Raw genomic sequence first — 20030 nt, 5'->3', positions numbered from 1 at the left:
ATACAATGATAAATGGAATCAGCAAAGATGCCCAGACATACCAACAATCTATATTCATTTGAAACAGTGTGCCCATCATCAGTTCTGTTAAAGACTCCTGTCACACAGCTTTATCAATGATTTCCTGTCATCATCGGTTTCCTCAGATGCCTGTCCAGTCTTTTCAAAATAAAGAGGATTTTCCAACTACTCAAGCCTACATAAATGAGATACTTTGCGTAAATGAATTGCTTTAGTCTGTACATCATTGTGGTTTACAACAGCACAGTGCTGCAGAGCAAATCTCTCTCCCATTATAAACATAATATTTTGTAATCCTCATACACAACACACATTTCCTGCAATTACTGACACTTGCTTCCTGCAAGATATGTACTATCGAGCATCTACAGTATTTTGCTTTTCTGATATGTGCTAATACTTTCTCGATAAGAGTACTATTATAGATAATCTACAATGTGCAATTTTTTGTGCCGCAACATACACATCCCGTATCATTTCAAAAACTATATTAACATATGTCCACACATGCCTCAGACACACCATACAATTAAGGACCTCTCCCAAGATTAATAGGTCATTGGAAAGGATTCAAAGCTAATTCAGAATAGGAGTTGACATTTTTCCCAACGTTGCCAACATACCCTCCTTTCCGCAGAAATTAAAGCTATACATTTTGTCCACACCCTCTAGTAATATCAGTATCTTCATTTGCCTAGGATTTCTCTTACACCCTGATATCTCCTTCAGAAATCAATACTTTTTCCCCACTTCTTCCCTTTTTCTGAAGCAACATTTATAAACCGTAACTGTGCCAACCTCTACATCTGAACTATTTTTATGATGAGTCCTGTCCTTTAGTTGCCTAATCAGCTGGGCTATTTGTTTAAAACAAAACTTGAATGCTCAGCCTCTGGCTGTCGGTGTAATTTCAGTAAATAAAATTTAACTTTGCTATCTGGCCTGCTATTTTCCATTTTAATTTCAGATTTTTCCTACTTTGCCTCTGTTTTAACATTTAGTTTACTGTTACTTTTCTTTAAGGAATTCCCTCCTCAAAGTAGCTTTGTTCTTCACCCAAGCAATCATGTTTTCTTTACCTTGTTAATCTCTAATGTTTTCCTTACCTGGTTAATCTCTAATGTTTTCCAATGAAAGGTCATCGACGCGAAGCCTTAACTACACTGACTTCTCTCCTCATATTTGAATGTTGCTAGTGGGGAAATCTGAAACAGAAAATATTGGAAAGCTAAGTGCTTTCCCACCAGCAACATTCTGCCCTTCTTATTAAAACAATGTTTATAATAGATATATGGAAAGGAGTTTAAAATACCAGCTTTCTAAACTGCTGAAACTCTGAACTGGATTGACGTCGAGATCCAAATTCCATACAGTTCTCTTATCAATCCTCACTACATTTACTTCTTTAATCTTCTGTGCATTTATATTTAGGTTCAGTCATAAAAACAAAGTCTGCACCTCTTTCTATGCTGTTCCCTGTGTGAACTCCATTCCATTCTCTGATGACATCACCTTCCACACTTGTGACTGTTTTGCAGTACATCAATGTTCAGTTTCCAGTTGTCTGTTACTTTAATTCTCCATTCTACTCCCTCAGTCTTTCACTTCTTATGCTCTTCTAATATCATCTAACCTAACCTCAAGGAAAATAGAAGATCATAATCAGGTTTATTATCACTGACTTATACGCCGTGAAATTTGTTGTTTTGTGTCAGCAGTACAGTGCAAAGATATAAAATTACTATAAAATAAATAGTGCAAAAAAAAGAGAATAACAAGGTAGTGTTCATGGACCTTTCAGAAATCTGATGGTGGAGAGGAAGAAGCTGTTCCTAAAATGTTGCGCGAGGGTCCTTAGTGATGGATGCCGCCTTCTTGAGGCACTACCTCTTGAAGATGTCCTTGATGGTGGGGAGGGTTGTGCCCGTGATGGAGCTGGCTGAATCTACAACCCTCTGCAGACTCTTGCAATCCTGTGCACTGGAGCCTCCATACCAGGCTGTGATGCAACCAGTCAGAATGCTCTCTACTGTACATCTATAGAAATTTGCAAGAGTCTTTGGTGACATATCTTCTCAAATGCCACACAAAGTAGAGCCACTGGCATGCCTTCTTCATGATTGCATCAATGTGTTCGACCCAGGATAGATCGTCCAAGTTGCTGACGCCAAGGAAAAACTTATAATATAATGATACATTACAGCCTTTGGGAATCAAAACTTAATTCAGTTTCAGATTATCAGCCTCTCCAGTTGTATCTGAACTGGTCAGTACTGAAGAATGGTCATTAATCTGTAATGTTATACTAAATTTCTCTCTCTCTCCACAGATGCTGCCTAGCATGCTGGGTATTTCTATAATTTTCTTTTATTTAATTCTCCCTCAGCAGGTACATCACTTATACTATTCATCCCCTCTTGGCCTTCACCCTATGGTATTCATTCCTTTTGTTATCTTCACATCTCCATCTTCTCTGCAATTAAAATGTGTTGGATTTCTTAATTTCCCAAGTTATGATGAAAGGCCATCGATCTCCACAGATGCTGTGACGTTTTAATACTCTATGATGGCTCCAAGTCTCAATAAAATTTTAGAATTATAAACTGTTATTATTGGGCACCAAACACTCCCAAGAAACATGTTTTGAGGACTGAAAATCAACAATAAAACTGCAGATGCTAGAAATCTAAAATTAAAAGAATTAAATACTACACTCAGCAAGTCAGGCAGCATCTGTGGAAAGAGAAACAATTAACATTTTGGGGCTGGGACCCTTCATCAGAATTGAAAATCCTTCATTATACCCTTTGTCAACTGTTGAGCCCTGTCCATTTAAATGAATTCCTAAACTTAATCTGAAGTTTACTATCTGATAACTTTAATATAAAAATTACAAAACAGTATTCTTGTGTAAATGAAATAAATCAAAATTGCAATTCAATTTCTCACTACGTGCTCCTATTATTAACTAGCAGTAAGGCACTAATCTAATATTCTCTAGTTAAAGATGTACAAGGATACCAAAGCAAAGTAATTAAGACCAAACAAAGAGGATCAGTCTTCAATTCATTACAGTGCTCTTCTCTAGAATATGGTAAGAAAATCTGATACTCCTCCTTCCTTCCTTCTTCCCACCAATCAAATGATTTCTACCTGGTGCAATTCTTCTTTGTCAATTTCTTTTTTGACTGCCCCATGGGATCAAGGATGACTTGCTTCTGACGTAGCTGAAAGGCCAATGTAGGACCCACAAATTCTGCAACAGGTGGGGCAGAAACTACTTGACAGGAGGTTGGAAGAAGCTGCACCCCTTCCACCATTAACACTATAAGCACCCATATTTTCCAGATGAAGAGAGACTCAGTTTTCAGTTCCAACACAAATGTTCCTTTGCCATTTTGAGCTGGGGATTCCCCTAATCTCGTGGGGATATTACATTTTTCAAGGAGACTTTGAGACTTCCTTGCATCGTTTCCACTAACCATCTGACAATCTCTTGCTGTAACCAGCTCAGAACAGAGTGTTTTAAGAATCTGTTGACTGACATGCAAATATAAGAACATAAGAAATAGGAGGAGTAGTGGTCCATCTGGCCTGTCAAGCCTGCTCCACCATAAAATAAGATCATGGCTGATCTGGCCATGGACTCAGCTCCACCTATCTGTCTTCCCCCCCCCCCCCATAACCCTTAATTCCCCTATTAGGCAAAAATCTGTGTCTTAAATAATGAGGTAGCCTCTACTGCTTCCCTGGGCAAAGAATTCCACAAATTCACTACTCTCTGGGAAAAGCAGTTCCTCCGCATCTCCAGCCTAAATCTATTCCCCCAGATCTTGAGGCTACATCCCCTAGTTCTATTTTCACATACCAGTAGAAACAACTTTCCTGCCTCTATCTCATCTATCCCTTTCATAATTTTACATATTTCTATAAGATCCCCTCTCATTCTTCTGAATTCCAGTGAGCATAGTCTCAGGCGACTCAATCTCTCGTTAGGCTAACCCTCTCATCTCCGGAATCAAGCTGGTGAACTTCCTCTGCACTGCCTCCAAAGCTAGTACATCTCCTCTCAAGGAGACCAGAACTACACACAGTACTCCAGATGCAGTCTCACCAGTACCCTGTACAGTTGCAGCATAACCTCCCTGCTCTTAAATTCAATCCCTCTATCAATGAAGGCCAACATTCCATTTGAGTTCTTGATAACCTGTTGCACCTGCAAACCAACCTTCTGTGATTCATGCACAAGCACTCCTACGTCTCTCTGCACAACAGCATGCTGCAATCTTTCACCATTTAAATAACAATCTGATCTATTTTTCCTTCCAAAGTGGATGACCTCACATTTACCAATGTTGTACTCCATCTGCCAGACCCTTGCCCACTCACTTATCCACATCTCTCTGCATCCTCTGCACAATTTGCTTTTCCTCTCAATTTAGCATCATCGGCAAACTTAGATATGCTACACTCAGTCCCTTCTTCCAGATCACTAATGTACATTGTAAACAGTTGTGGGCCCAGCACCGTTCCCTGCAGCACTCCGCTCACTACTGATTGCGAACCAGAGAAACACCTATTTATCTCAACTCTCTGCCTTCTATTGGTTAACAAATCCTCTACTCATGCTAATATATTACCCCCAACTCCATGCATCTTTATCTTATGGATAAGTCTTTTATGCTGCACCTTATCGAATGCCTTCTGGAAATCCAAGTATTCAACATCCACCTGTTCCCTCTATCCACTGCACTTGTTATATCCTCAAAGAATTCCAGTAAGTTTGTCAAACAGAACCTGTCCTTCCTGAATCCATGCTGTGTCTGCCTGATGGAACCACTTCTATCCAGATGTCTCGTTATTTCTTCCTAAATGATAGCTTCAAGCAACTTCCCCAATTACAGACATTAAGCTAACTGACCTACAGTTACCTGCCTTTTGCCTACATCCCTTTTTTAAACAGTGGCGTGACATTTGCTGTCTTCCAATCCGCCAGGACCTGCCCAGAGTCCAGAGAATGTTGGTAAATTATCACAAATACAGCTACTATATCTTTCACCATTTCTTTCAGTACCCAGGGATGCATCCCATCAGGATCAGGGAACTTGTCTACCTTTAGACCCACTAGTTTGCTCATCACTACCTCTTTGGTAACAGCGACTGCATCGAAGTCCTCACCTGCCATCGCATCCATAACATCTCTCTTTGGCATGTTAGACATGTCCTCCACCATGAAGACAGACACAAAATTGTTGTTCAAAGCCTCAGCCATTTCCACATTATCCAATAATAATTCACATTTCTCATCTTCCAAGGGACCTACACTCACTCTAGCCACCCTTTTCGACTTTATTTAATTATAACAACTTTGACTATCTGTTGTTATATTCTGTGCTAGTTTACTTCCATAATCTAACTTTCCTTTCCTTATTGCCTGCTTACTGGTTCTTTGTTGCTTTTTAAAGTTTGCCCATTCTTCCAGTTTCCCACAACTCTTGGCGACTTTGTATGCATGAGCTTTTAGTTTGATGCCTTCTTTTATATCCTTAGTTATCCAAGGCTGGCTCTCCCCACCCTTAATGTCCTTGCTTTTAACTGGAATATACTTTTGTTGAGCACTGTAAAAAATCTCGTTGAAAGTCTTCCACTGTTCCTCAACTGTCCCACCATACAGTGAGTGTTCCCAATCTACGTTAGCCAACTCCTCCCTCATCCCATTGTAGTTTCCCTTGTTTAGGCATAATACACTGGTTTTAGATCATACTATTGAACCCTCCATTTGTATGAGAAAATCAATCATACTGTGATCACTCTTTCCAAGAGGATCCCTAACTACGTTAATTTTACCTGCTCATTGCATAGGACCAGTTCTAAGATAGCATTTTCTCTTGAAGGTTCACTAACATGCTGTTCAAGAAAGCTTTCATGGATGCATTCTATGAAGTCCTCCTCAAGACTGCCTCGACCAACTTGATTCGCCCAATCTATGTGCAAGTTAAAGTCCCCCATGACAACTGCCTTTCCATTCTTACATGCATCAGATATTTCTTGGTTTATTGCCTGTGCCACTGTAAAGTTATTATTCAGTGGCCTATACACAACTCCCATCAGTGATTTTTTTTTTCCCCTTTTACTATTCTTAATCTCTACACAAATGGACTCAACATTCTGCTCCTTAGATCTTGTATTGTTTCTCACTACCGCCCTGATCTCATCCTTGATTAAGAGCGCTACCCCACCTCCCTTACTTTCCTGCCTATCCTTCCATATTACCTGATACCCTTGGATATTTCATTCCCATTCATTTCCACCCTGCAACCACGTTTCTGTAATGGCCACTAAATCATACCCCTTTGTACCGATTTGTGCCACAAGTTCAGTGACCTTGTTTCGAATACTGCAGGCATTCAGATAAAGTGCCCTTACACTCACTGTCCTTTTAGAATCTAGCAACCTTTTGTCCTTTGCATTTGACTTTTGTACTCAACTTACTTTTCTCTCTTCTAACTTTTGCTTTGGTCTCTGCATTGCTTCCCTGTCTTTCTGCATGGATTCCCATCCCCCTGCCATATTAATTTAAACCCTCCCCAACAGCACTAGCAAACAATCCCCCGAGGACATTGATCCTGGTCCTGCCCAGGTGCAGACCGTCTGATTTGTACTGGTCCCACCTCCCCCAGAACCAGTTCCAATGCCCCAGGAATCTGAAACCCTCCCTCCTGCACCATTGCTCAAGACTCATATTCATCCTAACTATGCTGCCATTCCTACTCTGACTAGCACGTGGCACAGGCAGCAATCCTGAGATTATTACCCCTGATCTCCTAATTTATCTCCTATCTCTACAAATTCAGTTTATAGGATCTCATCCCGCTTTTTTCCTATATCGTTGGTACCTACATGCACCGTGACAACTGACTGCTTACCCTCCCTTTTTACAATGCCCTGCCCTCTGAGACATCCCTGACCCTCGCACCTGGGAGGCAACACACCAACCAGGGGTACCGTTTGCAGCCACAGAAGCTCCTGTCTATTCCCCTTACTATGAAATCCCCTACCACTATAGCTCTGCCACTCCTTTTCCTACCCTCCTGTGCAGCAGAGCCACTCATGGTGCCATGATCCTGGCTACTGCTGCCTTCTCCTGATGAGCCATCTCCCTTAACAGTATCAAAAGCTGTATATCTGTTTTGGAAGGAGATGACCGCAGGGGACTCCTGCACTACCTTCCTGCTACTGCTGTTGGTTACCCATTCCCTATCTTTCCTTAGGACCTTAAACTGTAGTGTGACCAACTCACCAAATGTGTTATCGACAACATTCGCAGCATCGCGAATGCTCCAAAGTGAATCCATGTGCAGCTCCAGTGTCGTCACATGATCTGTCAGGAGCTGCAGCTGGACACACCACCTGCACACGTAGTCATCAGGAACTCTGGCAGCTTCCCTGAGTTCCCACATTGCGCAGGAGCACAACACGGGTCTGAGCTCACCTGCCACGACTAAAAAGCTTTTTTTTTTGGGGGGGGGGGTAGATAAGATTAATTAATTAAGATAAAATTAAGATAAGATATCTTTATTAGTCACATGTACAGGTATATCGAAACACACAGTGAAATACATCTTTTTGCGTAGTGTTCTGGGGGCAGCCTGCAGGTGTTGCCACGCTTCCGACGCAACATAGCATACCCACAGCTTCCTAACCTGTACGTCTTTGGAATGTGGGAGGAAACCGGAGCACCTGAAGGAAACCCACACAGACACGGGGAGAACGTACAAACTCCTTACAGACAGTGGCTGGATTTGAACCCGGATCGCTGGCGCTGTAAAGCATTACGCTAACCGCTACACTACTATAGAGTCATAGTCATAAAGACATACAGCATGGAAACAGGCCATTTGGTCCACCACATCCACGCTGGCCAATGGGCGCCCATCCACACTAATGCCATCTCCCAGCACTTGGCCCATACCCTTCTATGTCTAAGCAATTCAAGTGCTCACTTAGAGACTCCTTTCAGTGACCCTGCATCAACCACTCTGTCGGGCAGTGTATTCCAGGCACTCAGCATTCTCTTGGGTGAAAAAAGTCCCCCTCATATCCCCTCCGAATGTCTTCCCCCCAATCCTAAAAATCTACACCTTCTCGTTTTGTCTACCTCTGATATGGGTAAAAGTTTCCTGCAGTCTACCCTCTTTATATCCAATTTTACAAACCTCAATCATGTCCCCTCTTAACCTCCTCCACTACAGGGAGAACAGACCTGGCTTCTTCAGTCTCTCCTCATAACTGAAACTCTCCATCCTAGACAATATCCTGGTGGATCTCCTCTGAACCTCCCTAGTGCTATCATATCCTTCCTACAGTATGGCGCCCAGTTCTGCACGCAGTACTCCAGTTGAGGCCTAATCAAAATTTTATAAAGTTGGGGCATGACCTCCCTGCTTTTGTATTCGATGCCCCGGCTAATGAAGGCCAGTATCCCATATGCCTTCTTAACCACATCGTCTACAAGCACTGGCACCTTCAAAGATCTCTGGATTTGAACTCCAAGGTCCCTTTGTTCATCAATGCTCTTAAGACCCTACCATTCATAATATATATCCTAGCCTCATTTGTACTCTGAAAATACATCAGCTCACACTTAAATGGATTGAAATCCATCTGTCATTTATCAGCCTATTTCAGTAAAACATTGATATCACTCTGTAGCTCAAGGTTGCACTCAAAACTATCCATGACTCCACTAATCTTCATGTAATCTGTGGATTTACTGATCATGCCTTCTACATCCACATTCAAATAATTCACGTATATAACAAATAGCGAAGGTCTCACCACTGATCCCCGAGGAACACAATTAATAATAGACATCTAATCACTAAAACAATCTACCATCACCCTGTCTCCTATCACCAAGCTGAATGTGAATCCAGTTTGCCAAATTGCCCTGGATCCCATGGGCCCTAACCTTTTAGACCAGACTCCCATGTAGGACCTTATCAAAAACCATATTCATTGCTCTGCCCTCATCGACACACTTGGTTACCTCTTCAAAAAATTCAATCAGATTGGTCAGAAAGGATCTGCGCTTGTCAAAGCATGTTGGTTGTCTCTGATTAGACCCTGTTGTTCCAAGTGATCATTAATCTTTTCCCTCAGCATTTTTTCCAATAATTTGTCTACTACTGACATTAGGCACATAGGTCTATAATTACCAGACTTTTCCCTGCTGCCCTTCTTGAAAGGGGGGAAGCATATCTGTTGTCCTTCAGTCAACAAGAATGTCACTTGTGGTCAGCAAGGATTTAAAAATCTCAGTTAAAGCCCCTGCAATTTCTTCCCTTGCCTCCCACAACAGACTGGGATAGCTCCCATCTGGCCCAAGGAATTTATCCACCTTTCAGCCCACTAAGGCATTGAGTATCTCCTCTTTATTCACTGAGACTTACAAGACTTTCACCTCCCCCTTCACTAAATTCACCAGCTACAAAGTCTGTTTCCTTAGTGAATAATGTTGAAAAGTATTTAGGACCATTTCTATACCTTCTGACTCCATACACAGGTTACCCCTTTTGTTCTTAATGGGCCAAACTCTTTCCCTGGTTGTTCCTTTGCCCTTAATATAGTCATAGAATGCCTTCTTAATCCTGCCTACCATTGATATTTCATGAGCCTTCTTTGCTTTCCTAATTTCCTGTTTAAGCACCTCCCAATGACTATTGTGCTCCTGACAGGCTTCACTCATCTGTAGTTCCCTATACCTGCCTATATCTTTCCTTTTTTCTCTTTATCCAACCCTCAATAACTTTTGACATTCAGGGTTCCCTGAACTTGTTACCCCTGGCTTGTACCATTACATGTTAGCCCTGAACTCTTGCTGTTTCTCCTTCGAATTCGTCCCACTGTGCAGATGTAGACTTACCTGCAAGTAGATGCTCCCAGTCAACTTTCGCCAGGTACTGTCTTATTCTAAAGAAATTGGCTTTCCTCTAACTTAAGATGTTTATTTTTCATTCATCCCCATCTTTTTCCATAACCACTTTGAAATATATGGAGTTATGGTCACTATTCTGAAAATGATCCCCCACTGACTCCCTCCACTTGACCAACTTCATTCCCCAAGATAAGGTTATGCTCCTTCCCAGTTAATATTCAAGAAATTAAAATTTGCTAGTGCTATAACCCTATTTTTATTGCATCTCTCTGATACTTGCCTACATATCTGTTCCTCTATACCTTGTGCAATCCACCTTCAGCAAAGTGACAACACCTTTTTTTATTCCTAATCTTTACCCATATGGCCTCCTTTGAGAAGCCTTCTAGGTTACCTTCTCTTAATATTGAAATAATGCATAGATATAGGTAGAAGCTGGTATACAGAGCAGAGAAGGGTGGTAGCAGCCAGAAGAGTAGCGCTGGAATAATCTAACAGGTAGATAAGGCAAAAGGTTTCACCAACAAATGATCTTGAGCATGGGCAACAAAGAAACCAGCAGGCAGTAGAGTTCTACACAACATGCAAACCAAACCAAGTTCTTAGAGGGTTAGACAAACCAGATGCAGGAATAATTTTTCCGTCTGAACAGTTCAGACCCAGAAATCTGTACCTCAAAGGGGTAGACCATTTAGGACTGAGTTGAGGCAAATTTTCCACTGTGGGTGCTGAACCTTTCACATTCTTTACCCAAGAAGGCTGTAGAGGATCATTCATTGATCACATTCAAAACTGAAAATCAATAAATTTCTGGATATTAAAGGAATTAGAGGATAGAGTTGAAAATACTGAAGTGCAACATTTGCCATAATCTTGTTGAATGGCAGCGCAGACTTGTGGGACCAAATGACCGACTCCCGCTCTGTTTTCTAATATTAGAATACGAGGGCAGCTCTTAGTCGTTGGTTGCAACCCAAAACCCTACAGTAAGCAGTTAATTAAAATTCTCCTAAAATGCACATCTTGTGAATAAAACCTGATCGGATTTGTTCAAAAATATCGATTTGAACATACAAACTGGATGGTATGATAACTTAAGACAGAGAAAAGAACTAGGCCGTACACTCATTTCAATCTGCACCTTCATTTAAAAAGATTACGGCTGATCCTGCACCTCAAATTCTTTGCCTACCTGATTCCTTTCAAAGAGAGATTATTGATCTCAGTCTTGAATTACAGAAATTACTTAGCATTGACAGCCCTCTGGAGTAGACAATTCCGAAGATGTACATCACACCGAGTACAGAAATCATTCCTCATCCAAGTCTTAAAGTCTTAAACCAACTCCTTAGCCAAAGACTATAACCTCTAGTTTTAGGTTCTCCTGCTAGAAGAAACAACCCCTCAGCAACTACTCTGTCAAAGCAGTATGTCTAAATGAGATCAATCCACATTCTAAATTACAGAGTATAGGTCAATCTCTCTTCATTGAACAATTCCCAGAAATCAAACCAGTGTATCCACATTGCATATCTATGGCATTTGCAGCAGAAGCAGGCACTTTTAAACATTAAATAATAATTTCTTTAGACAGTATACATGGGGGACATGACCAAGGTCAGCCAAATAAAATTAGAAGGGAGATGTTTTGTACCATTTGTAATTAACAGTAAAACCATATAACATTAGAAAATAAAACAGTCCCTGTTGTAGAGTACAGCGAATACTGGAACAAATTCCAAATTTAAAAATTATTAGAATAGATGAACAAATTGTCTGCCATGAAATCCAGACTATTCAAAAATGAATCAGGGAAGCAGAGGCTGAAGCAGAAGCAACTAAGACAAAGGTCAAGAGTAGGGAGGGCAGGAGTAAATACAGTTCTAAAAATACAGTTCTTCAAATCATCTGGACTGGAAGAGGAGACCTGTAAAGAATAATGGATGGAGGGATATGCTTGGCAGCAAATGACATGCCAAATATTAACTAGAAGCTTAGGTATAATTATCCACATATAAAGTCAATGCATCTATAAAAATGAATACAAAGCATACACAATGTTTACATTACATCCATTAATCTGATGCACCCCATCACGTTATTGTACCCAGGTTGACCAAGTTCAGAAAATATTAGAAACCCTTAGTGGATCAGGCAGCTTCAGTGACAAGAGAAACTAAGATAACGTTTCAGGTCAAAAGATCTTCAATCTGAATTATTATCTCGGTTTCTCAGCATTTCTGAGTCTTTCAGCATTTGTTTCAGACTGACAGCAGCTGCAGTTTTTTTTGATTTTTAATGTAATTGTTACCAGACTATTTAAACCAGAAGATCAGAACCAATGTGGTTGACTCTTAACAGCCCTCCAAAATTGTCCAGCAAGCCACCCAGCTTCATCAAAAAAAAATAAAACAAGACAAACCACTTGAAATCAAACCAGACATTTACCCCAATAGAGTCAGAACTCTTAATATAGTTCTTCTCATTAACATCTGGGGACTTCTTCCTTACTTAGGAAAGCTGCACCACAGACTAATTAAGAAACAGCCTGACAGAATCATATCTTTTAGTTCAGATTCCCAGATCACCATCCTTGGGTATGTCCCAAAACTTCAGCACTTGACATCCATCAGATATGGTGACAGTTGTATAGATCCACAGGGACTAGCGGAGGACTGCTCAACATTCACTCTGTGAAGTATCATGATAAAAGTCAAACATGGACAATATCATGCTGATTACCACCTATCACTTCTTAGCTTACGATTCCGTCATGTTGAACGCCACCTGGAAGTATGAGAAGGTAACTGGGGCACAGAATGTACCCTGAGTAGACAACATCAATATCCAACACCAACAGCATAGCACCAGTACAGAGCAAGCTAACTCAGTCCTTAAGGACACAGCTGCCAGGCTAGATTGAAGCAGGCGGAGGTAGAATCACCACAAGGATAAATCAATTACCTCACTTTCACTAATTTATTTGTCATACATATACACCATTCCACGATAGCATTGGAAGAAATGGCCTTCACACAGCCTTTGTCGAGACAAAAAGCTGTATTACGCCAAGGAGTCCCTTCAACCTTTTGTATGTACTACCAGCACTAAATGGGATAGATTTAGAAGAGATGCAACAGCTAAAAAATGAACATATGTGAAGCACTGTTGTCTTCCAGAAGAATTATATCCCACCCATTACCTAGCATTGTCTCTCACTCTTCCAATACCATAGAGCTACAGGACCAACCCAGGTTTAACAAGGAACAGCATGCAGGATTAAACCACTCAATTAAGGTTCTGAAGTCCTGCCAAGACTGCACAAAGAAACAATCAACAAAACAAGGTCTCTTCACAAACATCCCTAAAGATGGCGGAAATTAGCAAAAGAGTGCAAAGAATAAGGCTGAAGTATTTACATAAGCACATAAGAAATAGGAGCAGGAGTAGGCCATCTGTCCTATCAAGCCTGCTGTGCCACTCAATAAGATCATGGCTGACCTGTCTGTGGACTCAGATCCACCCACCTGCCTTTTCCCCATAACCCTTAATTCCCCTACTATGCAAACAAAAAAAATCATCTTTACAAAATCATCTTACAATCATCCTTAGCCAGAAGGGCCAAATCCATCATCCCTCAGCTTCCTTCTAAGAACCCTACCCCAAAACAAAGTCTTTGACCAATTCTGTTCACTTCACGAGAAATCAAGATAGAGTTTGAGCACTCCAAATTCAGCAATGGCAATGGACCGCAACAATATCCCAGATGTAGTGCTAAGAACTGGTTGTTCCAGTACAGTTACAATACCCAAAAAGTGACATCTACTGAAAAAGTGCTCAAGTATGCTCTACCCACAAAAAGTAACACAAATCCAATCTATATCTATCCAATCTAACTAATTAGTCAACAAACTGATGTAACATGTCATTTGCAATGCTACCAAGTGGCACTCACTGATGCTGTTTAGGTATGCCAGGGTCACTTGTCTTCAGATGTCATTATAGCCTTGATCCAAATAAGCACAAAAGAGCTGAATTCCATACACAAGGTGAGATTAACTGCCCTCTGCAGCATTTGACCAAATGCAGCATTGATAAACCCCAACAAAATTGAAGACAAAGGGAATCATGGGAAAGCTCTCCACCAGCCAGAGTCACACTTTGCATAAAGCAAGGTGGTTGAGGTTGGTGAAGCTTATCACCTCAACCCCAAGATATCTCAACAAAGTTCCTCAAAGCAGGGTCCTAGGCCTAACCAGTTTCAGGCACTTAATGATGACTTTCCTAATACACAGTCAGAATTTTTCTTCTGCATATCCAGTTCTATTCACAACTCCCAAGTTAATGTCTATGCCCACATGCAAAAAGGTCTCAGCAACATTCAGATTTGAACAAGGTAGAAAGTAACATTCATGCCACAAAGGTAACTACTATCAACAAGATAATCTACCCTTGATGTTCAATGGCAGTAATATCATCTAATAATCTGCCATCAAGCTCCTGGGGAGATGGAGGAAAGGCCAGAAAATTAAGTGGACCAGCTACATGAATTCTGTGACTATAATAGCAACCTGCAAGACTTAGTATCCTGTACCCAATTTGACTTCCCAAAGTCTTTCAAATGTAGGAATGAAGTCAGATTGGAGAGCAAAGGATTACTGGGATGGGTGTGTAATTCAGTCACCTTGAACATAATATAACTAGTTCTTTATATTTACTCTAATTACAGAATATAAAAATCATATATTTGCATGCTTCTTTTAATTGTTATCCATATACTTAAATGCATATGTGTATAATAGAAAGCGTGTTTAAACTTGTCATTCCCGTGATAATACTGCAGTTATCGACTAGCAAAAGGTGGAATTACAGCATGACGTTTACTCAATTTCCACTTAAATATGTATTTGACAAGTTAATAAGTTAGCAGATGTGTTGCCCATTTTAATTGCCCTTGAGAAGGTGCTGATGCATGATAATAAGAATATAAGAAATAAAAGTAGTCCATTCAGTCCTGCAAACCTGCTTTGCCATTCAACGAGAACATGGCTGATTTTCTACCTTTACACCTATCTGCCCTATCCCCATATGCTTTAATTCCACTAATATCAAAATCTATTAGTCGCTATTCTGAATGCAACTTATGACTGAGACACCTTAGTCCTTTTGCGTAGAGAATGCCAAAGATTCTGAATGAGGAAATTATGTTCTTATTATCATGACCTTCTTAAGCGCAATTAAGAATGGGCAACGCATCTGCCAATTTTCTTATTAACTTGTCAAGTACATATTTAAGTGGAAATTGAGTAAATGTCATGCTGTAATTGCACCTTCTGCTAGTCAATAACTGCAGTATTATCACTAGAGAATGACAAGTTTACACACACTTTCTATTATACAGATATGCATTTAAGTATGCAGTTGTAAATGGACTACCCTTTATTTTGAGAAAGTGACAACACCTAGTTATATCCAGGGGAAACACCCTCTCACTATCCTGTCAAACCCTCTAAATATTTTGTATGTGTCAGTGAGGTCATCTGTTATTCTCTAAACTTTATAAAGAGATACCTAGCCTCATATGACAGATCTACCATCCCAGGAACCAGTCTGGTGAATTATGCTGCTCTCCCTTTACACTAAGTATACCTTTCTTCAGGTTTGGAGCCCAACATTGTACACAGCACTCCAGATGTGGTCTCATCAAGGTCCTCTATGATTATTGAATGGCATTGCTAGTCTTATACTCAAATCCTCCAGCAATAAAGACCAATGTACCACTTGCCTTCACAACTGCCTGCTGAACCTGCTTGTTAGTTTTCAATGCCTTCTGTAACAAGGATACCTAGGTCCTTTTGAACATCAACATTTCCCAATCTTTCACCATTTAAAAATGCTCAAAATTTCTGTCATTTTTACTAATGTGGATAACTTCACATTTTCCATATTGTATACTTGACATGTTGTTGCCACTTAGCTTGTATCCTCATGAAGCCCCTTGTGTCCTCCACATTTCTCCCATCCCCTTGTATATCTGAGTGTTGCACATCTTTAATACCACACTGAAATGCCAGCCCCTAGACTGTGTGTGAGATTTCAATTCACATCACTCTGTCTACATGTGATGCTCTACTTAAAGCTAATGCCAAAGAGCCAAGATACTAAGAGGCAAGGTCAACACCAATAGTAGGTAAACTTAGCTAAATAAATTCTGGCAGGCTACCACCCCGCCACCATCACCACTCCCACCCCCCCAAATCTATCCAGCATGATAGATCTGCCAACACATTCAATGTTTGTATGATTTCTGCAGGTGATAACGTCATTCATCACTACCATTATAACTTACATTTTTTTCTTCTTCTGCAGTCCTGCAGAATCTAGGATAACTTACTTCCACTCTAGTTTTGTGGAATAAGAGGCGGCTGATGATGCCAAAGTGGCAACCACACACTTCTACAGAAGAGACAGATAGTGCCTGGTGGGGTAGTTTGTGAGACTGTCTGCTCCTTCCATTGCTCACTCAGGAACTCTTCGTGCTCCCAATGTGTGGCTTTGAGTTTTTCAGCGCTACCTCAAAGGCTCCTTCTCTACTTTGAATAGTTATGTGCCACACTTTCTCAGGATTTAATGGTGACGTTGCATTTCTTCAAAGAGGCTTTGCGCACATCCTTGAATCTTTTCCTCCATCCACCTGCTAATCTCTTCCAATGGCAGAGCTTGGCACAGAATGTCTGTTTTGGTAGATTACCAGTATAGTGACAAACTATGCATGTGGCATTGAAAACACAAATGCTAAAGGAACGACAGGTCTAGTTTTCTGAACAATGTGTTTTTTTAAACAATAAACCAACAGCTTTCATAGAGCAACACACTTTCATAGTGTTTTTTTCAAACCACAGTGCAAATACCCTCTGTGAAGAAAGTTATTGGATTATTATTAAAAACCCAACAAGTGTCGTTGTTCTTCAAGAATTCCCAGACCACAAGTATTTATGAAACACCATCCCCCTTGGTGGTGTACGGGATATGCCAAATATTTCCAACTACCCTGCTATTTCCGGAATACCTGGCGCCTAAATGATCACCTGTCAGAATCCAGAGTTTCTTTCATCCCCTCTAGCCCATGGCCCTGGTGATTACCTGATGAAGGTGGTCTTGCCAGTCGAGTACTGCCCAATAAGCAGCACCATGGGCTTGTTCTCGAAGTCAGCCTGCTCCAGAGAGGGCGAGTGGAACTGATGGAACTGATAGTAATCCTCCAGGGGCTGGAGCCTCTTGTGGTACAGGGAGCGCAGCCCGTCGGACACCGTCTCAAACACCATCGAGTCCTTCCCGCAGGCCTCAGGCCCGGACAGCCAGCTGAACATGGTGCTTGGCCGGACTCCGGGTCCCCTTCACACCGCTCAGTCTCCGGCTCCCCGCCTCTCCCTCTGTGACTCCGGTCCCGGTCCCTCTGACACCCCTCTCTCAGACTCCGGCTCCCAGTCCCACACACTCGGGATACCTGTGCGATCCCAGTCTCTCGACTCCGGGTCCCTCACTCGATCTCTCACTCACTACCTCCCTCCCTCTTTCTCTCTCAAATTCCGGGTCACTCCTTCTCTCTGTCCCTCTCTCCCAGACCAGGTCACTCCCTCTCTCACACTCCAGGTCCTCCTCACCCCCTCTCGTCCCTCACACTCCGGGTCCTCCTCACCCCCTCTCGTCCCTCACACTCCGGGTCCTCCTCACCCCCTCTCGTCCCTCACACTCCGGGTCCGCCTCACCCCCTCTCGTCCCTCACACTCCGGGTCCTCCTCACCCCCTCTCGTCCCTCACACTCCGGGTCCTCCTCACCCCCTCTCGTCCCTCACACTCCGGGTCCTCCTCACCCCCTCTCGTCCCTCACACTCCGGCCACCTCACTCCCTCCCTCCGGCTCCACTTCAGACTGAGGCGCAGGGACTCCTCGCTCGCGCTCTGAGACCAAACGCCCAGCACAAGCCTCCGCCTTCCCGCGCACCGGAAGCGCACGCATGGCCTGCCGGGAGTTGTAGTTCCCTCCGTCTGCCGGTTCCGACCGCTCCTGGGCTCAGGCGCTTCACAGAGCAACTGAAAGGAGGAGTCGAGTGGTAAAGGTTAGCCGGAAGGAAGGGTCGGGCATAGTGCACGTCGTTTTAGTTAACAGCGTTGTTATAAATGAAATACTGTGGGGCAGAGTGAGTGAGGGGCTGGTACTGGTAGGGGCGGGAAACCTTACCGGAGGAGAGAGCCCCTCTTGGCCGAGCTTGGGGCACGTTGCCTCGCCTGTTGCTTCTTTAATGTGGCCGCAGCAGCCTTAACACAGCGTCTCCGTCCTCAGCAGTTGTGGGTTATTTTCTCCCAGCCGGGAGGCTGGAATTTCTTGAGAACTTGACTTTCTCTGGCACCAATGGCGTCCTTGTAGTTGGCAGCGTCTGTGAAGGAAAAGGATAGTCGATATTTTCAGGTCGAGATCCTGCATCAGACTTGAAACGTCGACTATCCCTTTGCCTTAATAGATGCTGCTTGACCCAAAGAGTTTCTCCAGCAGCTTGTGATAGATGCTTTGACCTTTGATATTTGTTGCCTTGAACATTATTATTTGAGGTTTTGATGTTGTCACCCTGTGACATGAGTTTATAATTTGTATTTATCCTAGGAGTCCCTGAAAATTTAATTATGATAGGTCAGTGAGGATGATACCATTGCTCACTAGTTAAACAGTAGTCAAAGGAAGTGTCCACTAACAACCTGTCTTCACTTACATAGACTACAATGGTGGAGGGGAATGGAACAATAAAATAAATACTTAGTACTTTTCATGACCTGAGGAAATCTCAAAGTAGCTTTAAGCTGATTAAGTATTTTTGAATTGTAGTTGCCATTTTAAAAAATAAACAGTAGTCATTTTACATGTAGCAGGATCCCTCAAACAGTATGTGCTAATGAACAGATAATCTGTTTTTGTTAATGGTGCCCATTGTGGGATAAATATTGGCCATAACACCTTGGATAACTCTTACTCATCTTCAGAATAGTGCTACACTATCTTTTATATCCACCTGCAAAGGCACGCAGGGTTTTAATTTAATGTCTCATCCAACAGACCAACTCCAACAATGGTGCACCAGAGCATCAGTTTAGATTTAAGTGCTTATTGAAATCCATAGCCATTTGAGGTGAGAGCACTAACCTACTTAGCCAAAGCTGACTTGCATCGTTGCTACAGCTCCTGCAGTTTCCACCCTTGCAATCCTCAGCAGGTCATCCCCCTTGCAGGTTAAATGAGGTGATTTTTCTAACTGGAATTTTACCAACTTTTTAGTTCCTCTTCTCTATTTATTTTTAGCCATTCAAGTTAGTGTATTATTATTCCTCTTCCTTCATGGAGTTAAGTGTCAAGAAAATGAACCCTCATTTGAAAAAGTTGCTGATTCATGCTACAGGCAAAGAAGAGGACGCTCAAAGCGGCTGTGCAGGTTGACTCTGTGGTTAAGAAGACATATGGTGTATTGTCCTTCATCAGTTGGGGAATTGAATTTAGGAGCCGTGAGGTATTGTTGCAGCTATATAGGTCCCTGGTCAGACCCCACTTGGAGTGTTGTGCTCAGTTCTGGTCGCCTCACTGCAGGAAAGATGTGGAAGCCATAGAGAAGGTGCAGAGGAGATTTACAAGGATGCTGCCTGGAATGCGGAGCATGCCTTATGAAAGCAGGTTGAGGGAACTCGGCCTTTTCTCCTTAGAGAGACGGAGGATGAGGGGGGACCTGATAGAGGTGTATAAGATGATGAGAGGTATTGATAGGGTAGATAGTCAGAGGCTTTTCCCCAGGGCTGAATTGGTGGCCACAAGAGGACGTAGGTTTAAGGTGCTGGGGAGTAGATATAGAGGAGATGTCAGGGGTAAGTTTTTTACTCAGAGAGTGGTGAGTGCGTGGAATGGGCTGCCAGAAACGGTGGTGGAGGCGGATACAATAGGGTCTTTCAAGAGACTGTTAGATAGGTACATGGAGCTGAGTAAAATAGAGGGCTATGGGTAAGCCTGGTAATTTCTAGGGTAGGGACATGTT

General features: G+C 42.1%; 1 protein-coding gene across 1 annotated transcript in view; it reads right to left on the bottom strand.

Moving 5' to 3' along the window:
* The window catches only part of LOC127571850 (EH domain-containing protein 4-like), a 66397-nt gene extending 48467 nt beyond the window's left edge, over window positions 1–17930 (bottom strand). Inside the window, exon 1 of the mRNA XM_052018598.1 lies at window positions 17102–17930. Coding sequence (XP_051874558.1) covers window positions 17102–17328 — 227 coding nt within the window. The 5' untranslated portion in view covers window positions 17329–17930. The remainder of the gene's footprint in view (window positions 1–17101) is intronic.
* Window positions 17931–20030: the final 2100 nt, after the last annotated feature.

The sequence above is a fragment of the Pristis pectinata genome, chromosome 1 (genome assembly GCF_009764475.1).
Source record: "Pristis pectinata isolate sPriPec2 chromosome 1, sPriPec2.1.pri, whole genome shotgun sequence".
Classification (NCBI taxonomy): domain Eukaryota; kingdom Metazoa; phylum Chordata; class Chondrichthyes; order Rhinopristiformes; family Pristidae; genus Pristis; species Pristis pectinata.
The sequence above is the reverse complement of the archived record's forward strand: the minus strand, read 5'-3'. Positions and strand labels throughout refer to the sequence as shown.